Raw genomic sequence first — 15825 nt, forward strand, 5'->3', positions numbered from 1 at the left:
AAATTGTGGGTGCACGTAACCCCAATATATTCTTTGAATTACCAGTCAGAAACTGGCACTATATGGCAGTAGCAAGAAATGAGGGTATTTATAACCCCAATATATTCTTTGAATTCCCAGTCAGACAATGGCACTGTATACCAGTAGTAAAAATTGTGGGTGCACGTAACCCCAATATATTCTTTGAATTCCCAGTCAGACACTGGCACTATATGGCAGTAGCAAGAAATGAGGGTATTTGTATTCCCAATATATTCTTTGAATTCCCAGTCAGACAATGGCACTGTATACCAGTAGTAAAAATTGTGGGTGCACGTAACCCCAATATATTCTTTGAATTCCCAGTCAGACACTGGCACTATATGGCAGTAGCAAGAAATGAGGGTATTTGTATTCCCAATATATTCTTTGAATTCCCAGTCAGACAATGGCACTGTATACCAGTAGTAAAAATTGTGGGTGCACGTAACCCCAATATATTCTTTGATTTCCCAGTCAGACACTGGCACTATATGGCAGTAGCAAGAAATGAGGGTATTTGTATTCCCAATATATTCTTTGAATTCCCAGTCAGACAATGGCACTGTATACCAGTAGTAAAAATTGTGGGTGCACGTAACCCCAATATATTCTTTGAATTCCCAGTCAGACACTGGCACTATATGGCAGTAGCAAGAAATGAGGGTATTTGTATTCCCAATATATTCTTTGAATTCCCAGTCAGACAATGGCACTGTATACCAGTAGTAAAAATTGTGGGTGCACGTAACCCCAATATATTCTTTGAATTACCAGTCAGAAACTGGCACTATATGGCAGTAGCAAGAAATGAGGGTATTTATAACCCCAATATATTCTTTGAATTCCCAGTCAGACAATGGCACTGTATACCAGTAGTAAAAATTGTGGGTGCACGTAACCCCAATATATTCTTTGAATTCCCAGTCAGACACTGGCACTATATGGCAGTAGCAAGAAATGAGGGTATTTGTATTCCCAATATATTCTTTGAATTCCCAGTCAGACAATGGCACTGTATACCAGTAGTAAAAATTGTGGGTGCACGTAACCCCAATATATTCTTTGAATTACCAGTCAGAAACTGGCACTATATGGCAGTAGCAAGAAATGAGGGTATTTATAACCCCAATATATTCTTTGAATTCCCAGTCAGACAATGGCACTGTATACCAGTAGTAAAAATTGTGGGTGCACGTAACCCCAATATATTCTTTGAATTCCCAGTCAGACACTGGCACTATATGGCAGTAGCAAGAAATGAGGGTATTTGTATTCCCAATATATTCTTTGAATTCCCAGTCAGACAATGGCACTGTATACCAGTAGTAAAAATTGTGGGTGCACGTAACCCCAATATATTCTTTGATTTCCCAGTCAGACACTGGCACTATATGGCAGTAGCAAGAAATGAGGGTATTTGTATTCCCAATATATTCTTTGAATTCCCAGTCAGACAATGGCACTGTATACCAGTAGTAAAAATTGTGGGTGCACGTAACCCCAATATATTCTTTGAATTCCCAGTCAGACACTGGCACTATATGGCAGTAGCAAGAAATGAGGGTATTTGTATTCCCAATATATTCTTTGAATTCCCAGTCAGACAATGGCACTGTATACCAGTAGTAAAAATTGTGGGTGCACGTAACCCCAATATATTCTTTGAATTCCCAGTCAGACACTGGCACTATATGGCAGTAGCAAGAAATGAGGGTATTTGTATTCCCAATATATTCTTTGAATTCCCAGTCAGACAATGGCACTGTATACCAGTAGTAAAAATTGTGGGTGCACGTAACCCCAATATATTCTTTGAATTACCAGTCAGAAACTGGCACTATATGGCAGTAGCAAGAAATGAGGGTATTTATAACCCCAATATATTCTTTGAATTCCCAGTCAGACAATGGCACTGTATACCAGTAGTAAAAATTGTGGGTGCACGTAACCCCAATATATTCTTTGAATTCCCAGTCAGACACTGGCACTATATGGCAGTAGCAAGAAATGAGGGTATTTGTATTCCCAATATATTCTTTGAATTCCCAGTCAGACAATGGCACTGTATACCAGTAGTAAAAATTGTGGGTGCACGTAACCCCAATATATTCTTTGAATTCCCAGTCAGACACTGGCACTATATGGCAGTAGCAAGAAATGAGGGTATTTGTATTCCCAATATATTCTTTGAATTCCCAGTCAGACAATGGCACTGTATACCAGTAGTAAAAATTGTGGGTGCACGTAACCCCAATATATTCTTTGAATTACCAGTCAGACACTGGCACTATATGGCAGTAGCAAGAAATGAGGGTATTTGTATTCCCAATATATTCTTTGAATTCCCAGTCAGACAATGACACTGTATACCAGTAGTAAAAATTGTGGGTGCACGTAACCCCAATATATTCTTTGATTTCCCAGTCAGACACTGGCACTATATGGCAGTAGCAAGAAATGAGGGTATTTGTATTCCCAATATATTCTTTGAATTCCCAGTCAGACAATGGCACTGTATACCAGTAGTAAAAATTGTGGGTGCACGTAACCCCAATATATTCTTTGAATTCCCAGTCAGACACTGGCACTATATGGCAGTAGCAAGAAATGAGGGTATTTGTATTCCCAATATATTCTTTGAATTCCCAGTCAGACAATGGCACTGTATACCAGTAGTAAAAATTGTGGGTGCACGTAACCCCAATATATTCTTTGAATTACCAGTCAGAAACTGGCACTATATGGCAGTAGCAAGAAATGAGGGTATTTATAACCCCAATATATTCTTTGAATTCCCAGTCAGACAATGGCACTGTATACCAGTAGTAAAAATTGTGGGTGCACGTAACCCCAATATATTCTTTGAATTACCAGTCAGAAACTGGCACTATATGGCAGTAGCAAGAAATGAGGGTATTTATAACCCCAATATATTCTTTGAATTCCCAGTCAGACAATGGCACTGTATACCAGTAGTAAAAATTGTGGGTGCACGTAACCCCAATATATTCTTTGAATTCCCAGTCAGACACTGGCACTATATGGCAGTAGCAAGAAATGAGGGTATTTGTATTCCCAATATATTCTTTGAATTCCCAGTCAGACAATGGCACTGTATACCAGTAGTAAAAATTGTGGGTGCACGTAACCCCAATATATTCTTTGAATTCCCAGTCAGACACTGGCACTATATGGCAGTAGCAAGAAATGAGGGTATTTGTATTCCCAATATATTCTTTGAATTCCCAGTCAGACAATGGCACTGTATACCAGTAGTAAAAATTGTGGGTGCACGTAACCCCAATATATTCTTTGAATTACCAGTCAGACACTGGCACTATATGGCAGTAGCAAGAAATGAGGGTATTTGTATTCCCAATATATTCTTTGAATTCCCAGTCAGACAATGACACTGTATACCAGTAGTAAAAATTGTGGGTGCACGTAACCCCAATATATTCTTTGATTTCCCAGTCAGACACTGGCACTATATGGCAGTAGCAAGAAATGAGGGTATTTGTATTCCCAATATATTCTTTGAATTCCCAGTCAGACAATGGCACTGTATACCAGTAGTAAAAATTGTGGGTGCACGTAACCCCAATATATTCTTTGATTTCCCAGTCAGACACTGGCACTATATGGCAGTAGCAAGAAATGAGGGTATTTGTATTCCCAATATATTCTTTGAATTCCCAGTCAGACAATGGCACTGTATACCAGTAGTAAAAATTGTGGGTGCACGTAACCCCAATATATTCTTTGAATTCCCAGTCAGACACTGGCACTATATGGCAGTAGCAAGAAATGAGGGTATTTGTATTCCCAATATATTCTTTGAATTCCCAGTCAGACAATGGCACTGTATACCAGTAGTAAAAATTGTGGGTGCACGTAACCCCAATATATTCTTTGAATTCCCAGTCAGACACTGGCACTATATGGCAGTAGCAAGAAATGAGGGTATTTGTATTCCCAATATATTCTTTGAATTCCCAGTCAGACAATGGCACTGTATACCAGTAGTAAAAATTGTGGGTGCACGTAACCCCAATATATTCTTTGAATTACCAGTCAGAAACTGGCACTATATGGCAGTAGCAAGAAATGAGGGTATTTATAACCCCAATATATTCTTTGAATTCCCAGTCAGACAATGGCACTGTATACCAGTAGTAAAAATTGTGGGTGCACGTAACCCCAATATATTCTTTGAATTCCCAGTCAGACACTGGCACTATATGGCAGTAGCAAGAAATGAGGGTATTTGTATTCCCAATATATTCTTTGAATTCCCAGTCAGACAATGGCACTGTATACCAGTAGTAAAAATTGTGGGTGCACGTAACCCCAATATATTCTTTGAATTCCCAGTCAGACACTGGCACTATATGGCAGTAGCAAGAAATGAGGGTATTTGTATTCCCAATATATTCTTTGAATTCCCAGTCAGACAATGACACTGTATACCAGTAGTAAAAATTGTGGGTGCACGTAACCCCAATATATTCTTTGATTTCCCAGTCAGACACTGGCACTATATGGCAGTAGCAAGAAATGAGGGTATTTGTATTCCCAATATATTCTTTGAATTCCCAGTCAGACAATGGCACTGTATACCAGTAGTAAAAATTGTGGGTGCACGTAACCCCAATATATTCTTTGAATTCCCAGTCAGACACTGGCACTATATGGCAGTAGCAAGAAATGAGGGTATTTGTATTCCCAATATATTCTTTGAATTCCCAGTCAGACAATGGCACTGTATACCAGTAGTAAAAATTGTGGGTGCACGTAACCCCAATATATTCTTTGAATTACCAGTCAGAAACTGGCACTATATGGCAGTAGCAAGAAATGAGGGTATTTATAACCCCAATATATTCTTTGAATTCCCAGTCAGACAATGGCACTGTATACCAGTAGTAAAAATTGTGGGTGCACGTAACCCCAATATATTCTTTGAATTACCAGTCAGAAACTGGCACTATATGGCAGTAGCAAGAAATGAGGGTATTTGTATTCCCAATATACTCTTTGAATTCCCAGTCAGACAATGGCACTGTATACCAGTAGTAAAAATTGTGGGTGCACGTAACCCCAATATATTCTTTGAATTACCAGTCAGAAACTGGCACTATATGGCAGTAGCAAGAAATGAGGGTATTTATAACCCCAATATATTCTTTGAATTCCCAGTCAGACAATGGCACTGTATACCAGTAGTAAAAATTGTGGGTGTATATAGCCCCAATTCTATTGCTAGGGGACTTGCAGGGTAATTCTGGGGTGAAGGTGGGGGGGCACACCGTTGGAACGGGTATCGGGGTATATATCGGGTATACGGGAATACACTGACAGTGTATTCCATTCAGGATCCTGGGAAAGCTGGGTTGCGGCGATTGAGCCCGTCAGTGCCACGTTACACTGACAAGCTTCTCCCTGGAATTTAGCTCTTACAAGAGCTGTTGGTTGTCTTCTCCTTCCTATCCTAGCCTGTCCCTGCCTACCCAGAATCTAAGCCCTAGCTAGCTGGACGGAAACCTCCGTCCTCGGTGAATTGCAAGCTCAGAATGACGCGAACCTGGGCGGCGCTGTTCTTTTAAATTAGAGGTCACATGTTTTCGGCAGCCAATGGGTTTTGCCTACTTTTCTCAACGTCACCGGTGTCGTAGTTCCTGTCCCACCTACCCTGCGCTGTTATTGGAGCAAAAAAGGCGCCAGGGAAGGTGGGAGGGGAATCGAGTAATGGCGCACTTTACCACGCGGTGTTCGATTCGATTCGAACATGCCGAACAGCCTAATATCCGATCGAACATGAGTTCGATAGAACACTGTTCGCTCATCTCTAATGAACAGTAACATAGTATATAAGGAGGAACTATTAATAATAGGGCTGGGGAAATTATTATTTATAAGGGGGACTATTTATATGGAGGGACTATTATAAATAGCGCCCCCTTATAAATAATAGTTTCCCTGGGGGAATAATTATGTAGAAAGGGGGGTTATCTAAAAGGAGGAATTATTGTACACCTTGACAGTATTGTACACTATGATTAATAGAAAGGAACCCTGAGAGTGTTATACACTATGTTTTATAGATAGGTTATTAGGAGCCCTAAGAATATTCTACACTACATTATATAGATAGGTTCCTAGAAGACCTGACAGTTTTCTACACTGTGTTTTATAGATAGGTTCCTATGAGTTCAGACAGTGTCCTACACTATGTTTAATAGATAGGTCCCTAGGAGCCCTGACAGTGTTCTACACTATGTAATATAGATAGGTTCCTAGGAGCCCTGACAGTGTTCTACACTATGTTTTATAGATAGGTTCCTAGGAGCCCTGACAGTGTTCTACACTATGTTTTATAGATAGGTTCCTATGAGCCCTGATCATGTCCTACACCATGTTTTATAGATAGGTTCCTAGGAGCCCTGACAGTGTTCTACACTATGTTTTATAGATAGGTTCCTATGAGCCCTGATCATGTCCTACACCATGTTTTATAGATAGGTTCCTAGGAGCCCTGACAGTGTTCTACACTATGTTTTATAGATAGGTTCCTAGGAGCCCTGACATTGTTATACACCATGTTTTATAGATAGGTTCCTAGGAGCCCTGACAGTGTTCTACACTATGTTTTATAGATAGGTTCCTAGGAGCCCTGACAGTGTTCTACACTATGTTTTATAGATAGGTTCCTAGGAGCCCTGACATTGTTATACACCATGTTTTATAGATAGGTTCCTAGGAGCCCTGACATTGTTCTACACTATGTTTTATAGATAGGTTCCTAGGAGCCCTGACAGTGTTCTACACTATGTTTTATAGATAGGTTCCTATGAGCCCTGATCATGTTCTACACTATGTTTTATAGATAGGTTCCTAGGAGCCCTGACATTGTTCTACACTATGTTTTATAGATAGGTTCCTAGGAGCCCTGACATTGTTATACACCATGTTTTATAGATAGGTTCCTAGGAGCCCTGACAGTGTTCTACACTATGTTTTATAGATAGGTTCCTAGGAGCCCTGACATTGTTATACACCATGTTTTATAGGTAGGTTCCTAGGAGCCCTGACAGTGTTCTACACTATGTTTTATAGATAGGTTCCTAGGAGCCCTGACATTGTTATACACCATGTTTTATAGATAGGTTCCTAGGAGCCCTGACATTGTTCTACACTATGTATTATAGATAGGTTCCTAGGAGCCCTGACTGTGTTCTACACTATGTTTTATAGATAGGTTCCTAGGAGCCCTGACATTGTTATACACCATGTTTTATAGGTAGGTTCCTAGGAGTCCTGACAGTGTTCTACACTATGTTTTATAGATAGGTTCCTAGGAGCCCTGACATTGTTCTACACTATATTTTAAGTCAATGTGTGAACCAATGGCATGGTTCACACTGTACTTGTTTGACCCAAAACTAATTGGGTACCTGAGCCATGCAAACCTGAAACAAAACCCAATTATTTACACTGCAGCTCTCTTTGATCAGACTTGCTGCTGTATAAAACCGCACGTTCACTATATTCATATCGGAGAACCATTGCACTTGCTCTCCTTTGTGGGATGTTTCACATTTTGCATTTATCTCTTGTATATCTTGGAGTTGCTCCTGCGGTGTCATTTTAGAAGCCAGAACAATGTGTTATCTGGTGGCTCCCATCAATTATCTATAATACCTCTACCTAATGTAGTGAGTAGTATTAGAAATACTCTGAGCTCTGATACAGTATGGAGTAAATATGGGTCTGAACACAACCAGCACTTTCTATTGTAAGTGGTTATAAAAACCATATTTGTACTTTCTACTTTAGTATTCTCACAGGAAGACTGTAACCCAAGAAGCAATGAAAGGAAGAGACTTTGTAAGTTTCCACTACAAAAACCGTAGTTGAGGTTTGTGTTACCTTATATGTGTTTGTCCACCACTCACTAGAAATTTCCGTTTCCGAGGGGCTTCATATAGGAGGGGGAACTTTTCATACCACTTCCTTCTACCACCCCTTAAATTAATAGTCAGTACAAGTCAGATTTTCATCATTCAGGCTTCAGACCCCCTCCATAACTGTCTGTCCGATCCGGCTGAAAGATGAAGATACGGCATATTCCTCTTCTCACTTTTATTGGAGTAGTTCTATCGCTAATAGAAAGTCAAGGTAAGTGCTAGAAACATAATATAATATATAGTATATTATTACATAAAAGTAGTAAAGCTGAATGTGTCATTTCATTATTCTGTCTGCAATCTCTGTGTATCCATTAACATAAGGTTATGTATGCATTCCCAGCAAACATTTTTAATTTTCAGACTGAATGGATTTTGGGCTTAGACTAAGGACCCATGTGGCGAAACGTGGCAAAAATTCACTGTTTTTTTTTTCCCCAGCAGCGTTTTACTTTGCGTTTCCGCAGAGTTTTCTTTTGCAGACTCGCTGCCGCTATTATACGTATATGGAAAATGTCAGCATTCTGTGCATTTCCACTTCAGATTTCTTCTGCAATGTGTGGATAGGATTAGCCACGTTGGGCTTCAGCCTAAGGGTCCATTCACACGGAGTAACGTGCCGCGTGACCTGGCATGTATACGGCTTGTGAGATTTTGAGCGCCGTAAAAGCTCCCATTGATTTCAATGGCAGCCTGGATCGTACACGCCGCGTTATTTTGCGGCTGTGATTTTGCGGCACTACAGTATAGTATAGGCACTACAATATGAGGACACATGCACATGACTGTAGTTGTTTTCATTATATTATATATGGATTCCTTTTTACCTATGGCTCTATATACATGTCTGTAGTTTTTACTGACCAGTGTCTGGGCCATAGAAACTACCCACAAATTATGGAGCAGACTCACAGGTACAAGTGAAGGGCATCACACAAGTCTTTTTGCAAATCCATGACTGCGGATGACATACTGATGCAGTGCAGACATGTTTTTTGCAGATAGCGGGTCAGTATGTAGCCTAAGCTGTAATACTCAGGGCGGGTTCACACTTGTGCTTGGTCTCCAGTTTACCCAATCTGGCGGGTTTCCATCTTCTTCTGGAAAGGAGACGGAAACCCGGTGGTCAGCTTTCAAACCCATTCACTTGAACTTAAACTTGCGTCTCCTGCCTGTCCGCATGGCTGAGGTTCTGTCTTCCTAATTACATCATGGAAGACAGACTTGCACATCCTCAGCTAGCGCCCTCTATTGGTGTGCACATACTGAGGCACTGTCTTCCTAATTACATCATGGAAGACAGATTTGCAAATTCTTCCCACGATCCCTTGCACAGTGGAGAGCTAAAGGCTTAATAAGACTTCACACACCTTTATGGTGGTCTCTCCCTATGGAGTTGACGATATCCCCCCGACCCTATATACTACTCTGTAATACTGCAATATGGATATCTGAGTTCTATGTAAAATAATTCATAACCCAACAAGCAGTTGACCTTTCCGCCTCAAGTGACATGATGCATCACTTTACAGTGTCGTGTATTATTACTATTAGACTGTGCACTATCATCATGACTGATCCTCACATGCAGTATCACAAGTTTGTCCCATAGCCATAGTTACGTTGCTCTTTTTTTATTTTGCCACATCCAGATGTTATTGTATCTTCCAACATTGTGCTATGGTAACTTAAAGAATGATCACCAAGCCTGTATTCTGTTCACATCTCAGTCTGGATTTCCAGTTTTCTGTTTTGCTATATAGCAGAAAAACTGAAATCCCGACATGGATAAATTTGTTTCTGATGGATGCCAATAGAGCCATTGACTATAATGGGGTCTGTCGGGTTTCCGTTTTTCCTGGTCAAAAAAGTGCTGCGGGATCTGTGACAACGGCTCCTAACAATCTAATACAGTGAACATTACATGGGAAAGCATGATACTATTCTATACAATGTGATGAATGATCCATAATATTGTATATTTTACTAGCCTGTGGACCATGGCTGCTCCCGTAGACTATACAGAAGAGCAGTGTAAATGCAATCCCACCTCCCCATTTAGTCTTTATCTGGATATGGCGCTAAAGGCAACCTTCATTTGTAAAATAGAGGACCAGGTACTCTGTTCTCCTAATAGGATGCAGGGTCAGACATTTATTGTAAATCCTAAAAAATTCAGAAACACAAATTAAATAATAATAAAAAGTATAAAAAAATAATAATAATTTAAAAAAAAATCCATATACATATATATTGTACATCCCATATCGGGCCATCAGGCAGGACGTTGTCAAGGGAGAAATAAATATTAGAATATTTGTAGGTGAAAGACACTGACATATGTATCACAAGGCGTCAGTTCACTTTCTGAAATCTCATTATGCTGTCTCACTGCCGTGTCACAGGCGTCTGATTCACTCATCATGACATATAACTGCCTGTATAGAGAGGTGTGTGACTCAAGCAGACACTTCTGTGAAGGGTCCCTAGATAGTCTCATAGTTTCCTTCCTCTTACACATATGTCCATAACTGACCTCCAGCCTGGTTACACATCTATAGCTCCCTAGTCTGTATTAGTATTACCAGCAGAAAGGGTTTTGTGGCTCTTCTAAGGGCTAGTTCACATGTGAACTGCCCGCGCGGGTTTTGACACCGAGAGAGACGCGGCGAGCCGCGTCTCTCTCTTGTCAAAACCCGCCTGCCGCGACCATCGCGGTCACGGCTTTCCCCTCCACTATCGGCTCAAATGAATGAGCCAACATAGGAGGGTGCTGCCGGGGGCGGAAGCTGTGCGGCTAAGCTCATGCAGCTTCCGCCTGAAGATAGGGCAGGTCGCTTCTTTTCTCCGCTAGCAGCAGCCCGCCGCCCGGCGGTCTCCATAGACCACCATTGTAAAGGGGCAGATTTTGAAGCGAAATCCGCTGTCAAAATCCGCCCCTTTGCCCACGTGTGAACTAGCCCTAAGAGAGGAAACATTTACAGGTTTACTAATCTTTGTAAAGAGATTATCTCAGTATGATATGGCGGCATATTGCTGGGATACTGCATTCATGTCCTGGCAGGGATCTGCCTGCTGTGACCCTCTGCATGACTGGCCATGCAGACTATGGAAAAAGCTGAACTGATGGGCGCTCTCAGGTCTTTTGGCCCCCTCATGTTCCTGGGCCCTGTAGTAATTGTTACCTCTACACCCCCTGTAGCTACACCCCTGAATTTTGCTGTCTTCATACGAAACAGAGGATCCTTTGATATTGCTCCAGTACCAGGGACAAGTAGCAACTTCTACCTCTGCACCCCAATAGCCATACCCCAGCAAGTCTATATACTAAATATGGAGATATACTTGAGTATAAGCCAAATTTTTCAGCACAGTTTTTGTGCTGAAAAAGCCCCCCTCAGCTTATACTCGAGTCAGCAATTTTTTATTTTTTTTTTAGGAGGGGGGTGGGGTGGAGGTCTACGACCAGCCGCAATATCAATGTATAGAATCTCCCATAAAATAGTGGGAAAAAAAAGAAGCTTTAAAGAAAAATAAAAAAAATAAAAGTTCTAAATCACTCCTTTCCCTAGAATACATACAAAAGTAGAAAATGACTGTGAAACACATACACATTAGGTATCCCTGTGTCTGAAAGTGCCCGGTCTACTGAATATAGGGGATCTGCAGTGCTCCTGTTCCATCAGGAAGGGGTTAATAGGAGCACTGCAGATACCCTATATTCAGCCAGGCTGAATTCCAAGTGGGGGGAAAATCCCAGTCCTCAAGCTCAGGGCAGACAGACAACCAAAACACCCCCTCCCCTTCCCCAGCACCCAGCATCTACTGCACCCAAAAATTCAGACCATTTTAATTTTTGAAATTTTCCAGTAGCTTCTGCATTTCCCCCCTCGGCTTATACTCGAGTCAATAGGTTTTCCCAGTTTTTTGTGGTAAAATTAGGGGCCTTGGCTTATATTCGGGTCGGCTTATACTCGGGTATATACGGTAAATAGGAGAAGGGAAAAAAAGTGGAAAGTGGCTCATTAGATATTGGAGCTCAGTAAATTCCAACGGTTTATGGAAGGTGAGAAGATGCGTAATAAAGAGTTACTCCAGTGTGGGCTGAAAACGGCAGCCTTGCTACCCCTAGTTCTCACACATGGAACATATACAGCCCACCACGATTATAGAATGACACATGAGTGGGCTTCTTACAGCATTAACACTAAGCACAGCCCGGCCCCTTCGTACCCCTGAAATGATTGATGCAGCCGTACAGTTGTGAACTCTTAAAGGCTTACGTCTCACCACATACTATTCTAGTACTCATGGAAATTGTCAATGTGGTTAAGAACAGCCTGTGAGTTCCACACATGACTGGTGAGTCTGTGCGAAGTGTGAACTTGTGATGTAGAAAGTGCAGAAACAAAAGTCTACAAAGAGATTGCAGATGGAAATAAAAAACAACCTCTGCTCTCAAATATTTTACTATTGACTTTCTTGTGTTCTTGACTCATGGTTGGACGGATTGTGGGTGTAGGTATTTCTGGTTTGGATATTACTGGGATACTATGAACAATACTTACTTATTTTATCTATAGGTCTGGGATTTGATCATAAAGATCCATATACATGCTTAGAAGTCCAGACAAGAAGGGTTAATACGAAATTCCTACAGAGTTACATGAGAAAACATTTCCCTGTCGAAGCCGTTCTGTAAGTATCAAGACAAAGCTGATTAACATCTCTTAAATGCAAATTCATCTTAAGGAGTCATCCCTCAAGAAATATCTATCCACTGCCTAGTCGATAAATGTAGAATCTCTAGGATTCTTCCCAAATATTACCTCTCCATTCAACGTTTATGGGATTTATGGAGGTAGCTGAACACTGTCTTGGCTTTCAGACCATAAGTCCTATATATTTGGATGCCCATGTTGGACCACTGATTCATTAAAACTCCTTCAGAATGGCTTATACAATTATGTATTCCATATATTCCATATATGTGTATGTATTATATGTGTATATATCCTTATGATGGAAACACAGGCATTACATATACAATTCTATGCTCAAAGTGAAGTATACAGTTCACAGATTTCTAATGACACCGTATTACAGATCTTTAGGCTGTGAATTTTGTTAATGGGAAACATTTTGATTAAATTGATATTCCCATCTCAACATTCATGGCTATATCCATAGGATATGGATCATATGCCTTAAATGTCTCTGAGACCCACATCTATCTTAAGAATGGAGAGGGCGAGCACATGCTCTCCAATCTCTTGTACTGTAGTACTTAAAATGGTGGAGCTGGTAACCTGGCATTGCTTTGAACTTGCATACAAGTGAATAGAGAGACTCGCGCATTCGCATGTGCAACTGCTCTCCATTTAATTGTAGCTGTGAATGTGCCCTCTTTTTGAGATAGCTGTGGGTCAGGCTCAGACTTGTTCACAGGTGAACAAGTGAATTCTCCTGTGGGCCCTTGAGCCAGAAGGGCCCCACAGTCACCCTAACATGACACGTTGTACTTTATTACATATGTACCCCATTATAATTTATACACTGTAGACACTCGATAACTGATCTATGTACAGGCCAACCAGTATACAGTGCTTCATCTTTACCGTCCATCAGTGCCAATCCTGAATGAGAGCTCCTACAATAACTAAATGGGGCAAAGCTGGAGAGCCATCCTATCGCAACTTATTACAACTCTATTACATATCTATGTAGAATTTGTCATATAGTGCGTATGCAAATGTATCCATTATTGCTTGCTGACTATTATTACCGTATTTTTCGGACTGGACTATAAGACGCACCCAGGTTTTAGAGGAGAAAAATAGGGAAAAAAATTTTCAGGAAAAAAATGATAAAATATTTAATGTATGGGAGTTGTAGTTTTGGAACAGCTGCAAGGCCACATTGACAGGTGACCCTGCAGCTGTACGGGGATGTATAGGGCGTTTTTTTTGTGGGGCCAGGTGTACTTTTTAGTTATACCATTTTGGGAAATGTTTATTGCTTAGATCACCTTTTATTTAAATCAGAGGCAAAACAGTGAGAAAAACCCGGCGGTTTAGCACTTTTGATTTTGACGTTCACTGTACATAAAAATATTAGTAGACCGGGCATTTTCAGACACAGGGATACCTAATGTATATGTTTCACAGTATTGTTATACTTTTATATGTGTTCTAGGGAAAGAAGGTGAACTTTTATTTATTTTATTTTTTATTATATTTTTTTAAGTGGTTTTTTTTTTTTTTTTTTACTATTTTATTTTCCCCCGCCTAGGAGGCTTGAACCTGCAATCATTTGATTGCAAGTCCCATAGACGGCAATACAAGTGTATTGCCGTCTATGGGAGATTCTATACATTACTATCGCGGAGGGTCATAGACCAGCCGCGATAGTAATATATAGCGATGACAGGCCTGGGAGCCTTCATTAGGCTCCCGGCTGTCATCGGAACAGGTTGGCTCCTGCGGCCTCGCCGTGCAGGAGCCGGCCTGCATCACTAAAGGTATGGGGCGGTGGGGACCGGCCCCGGGGCTAACTAACTGCCGGGACCTGCGGAGGAGGAGCGGATTTGCAGCATGGCCGCGCTACTGCCACCGCTGGTTTTCTTCAGCGGCAGTAGCGCGGCAATCTGCAGGCCCCGGCAGCTAAGACAGTCCCCAGCATCTGCTGTAATAGACCGGCGGATGCCGGGGAGTGTCTTAGCTGCCGGGGCCTGCAGATTGTCACGCTCCTGCCTCTGAAGAAAACCAGCGGTGGCAGTAGCGCGGCCATGCTGCAAATCCGCTCCTCCCCCCACATTCGGACTATAAGACGCCGAAATTTTTGGGAAAAAATAGTCCGAAAAATACGGTAGTTGTCATTATCTAATCTTGTCACCTACCATGTAAAGGTAAATCCTTTCTAATTTATTTATTTATTTTTTTTATATTAAAAAGGTTTTTTGGAAAAAATGGTACAATGATATGTGCTGACCCTAACCAGGCCTGGGTTAAGAAAGCTATTATTGCACTGGACAAACAAGCTCAAACCCCATTATCAAATGAAGGCGGAAATAACAATAAAGCGAAGAAGCCAAAAAAACCCGCAAAGAAGAAAACTCTACCAAAGAGAAAAGCAAAGCCAAGCAAAAAAAAGGCACCAGTGAAATCCATCATCAGTATGCTTACCACCAGGACCCCCGCTGTGAAGCCCTGAGCAACCTGACCCCCAAATATCACTGAAAATAAAGTAATAATTGTCACCAAGATTACAGCTCCTTTATTCTTCGATATGGCATGCGTAGAAAATAGCTTAGGTAGATTCACAGAATATTACTGGAGACGGCTGCTATTGGTTTCCTTGAGAAACGGCAGATGTTCAATGACTGGTATCCAGGACTTACACTTACTTTTAGAGCGCCTTCATAGAGTGTCTTCCACTTGAGAGGACCTAGATGTCCTTGTATATTAATCTGTATGAGCAACGTGTAATGCTTAATTTTCTCTAATGGTGGCGCTGCAGCAAACATGAGCCTTTTTTTTGTCCACACTTTAGCTAATCACAGGGAGTCCCAGCAGGGGGAGCTCTCTGTCATTACCTTGTTGTAAGGAGCCCTTTTACCAAAAAGGAAAGATCTAAAATTGACACACCTTTAAGGTCTGAGATACGGTATGTTCACACGGCCATATGGCCAATGCCCATTTTCCGCCGCCAACATTTTCACTGCGGTCTAGCCGTGACGGGATACCAGTGTAGTGCATCAGCATTCTGTCATGGCCCGGATGAATGGGCCTAATCAGGAGGGAGTCTCGAGCTGCGGACCCCGCGGAAAGATCGAGCA

General features: G+C 41.3%; 1 protein-coding gene across 1 annotated transcript; it reads left to right on the top strand.

Annotated features, from left to right (window-relative positions):
• Positions 1–8091: 8091 nt before the first annotated feature.
• LOC142196932 (lymphotactin-like) lies at positions 8092–15200 on the top strand. Its single transcript, XM_075266909.1, has 3 exons — positions 8092–8199; positions 12572–12686; positions 14942–15200. The coding sequence occupies exons 1-3, from the start codon at positions 8133–8135 to the stop codon at positions 15198–15200; spliced, it is 441 nt and encodes a 146-aa protein (XP_075123010.1). The 5' UTR covers positions 8092–8132.
• Positions 15201–15825: the final 625 nt, after the last annotated feature.

This window comes from Leptodactylus fuscus, chromosome 3 (assembly GCF_031893055.1).
Source record: "Leptodactylus fuscus isolate aLepFus1 chromosome 3, aLepFus1.hap2, whole genome shotgun sequence".
Taxonomy (NCBI): domain Eukaryota; kingdom Metazoa; phylum Chordata; class Amphibia; order Anura; family Leptodactylidae; genus Leptodactylus; species Leptodactylus fuscus.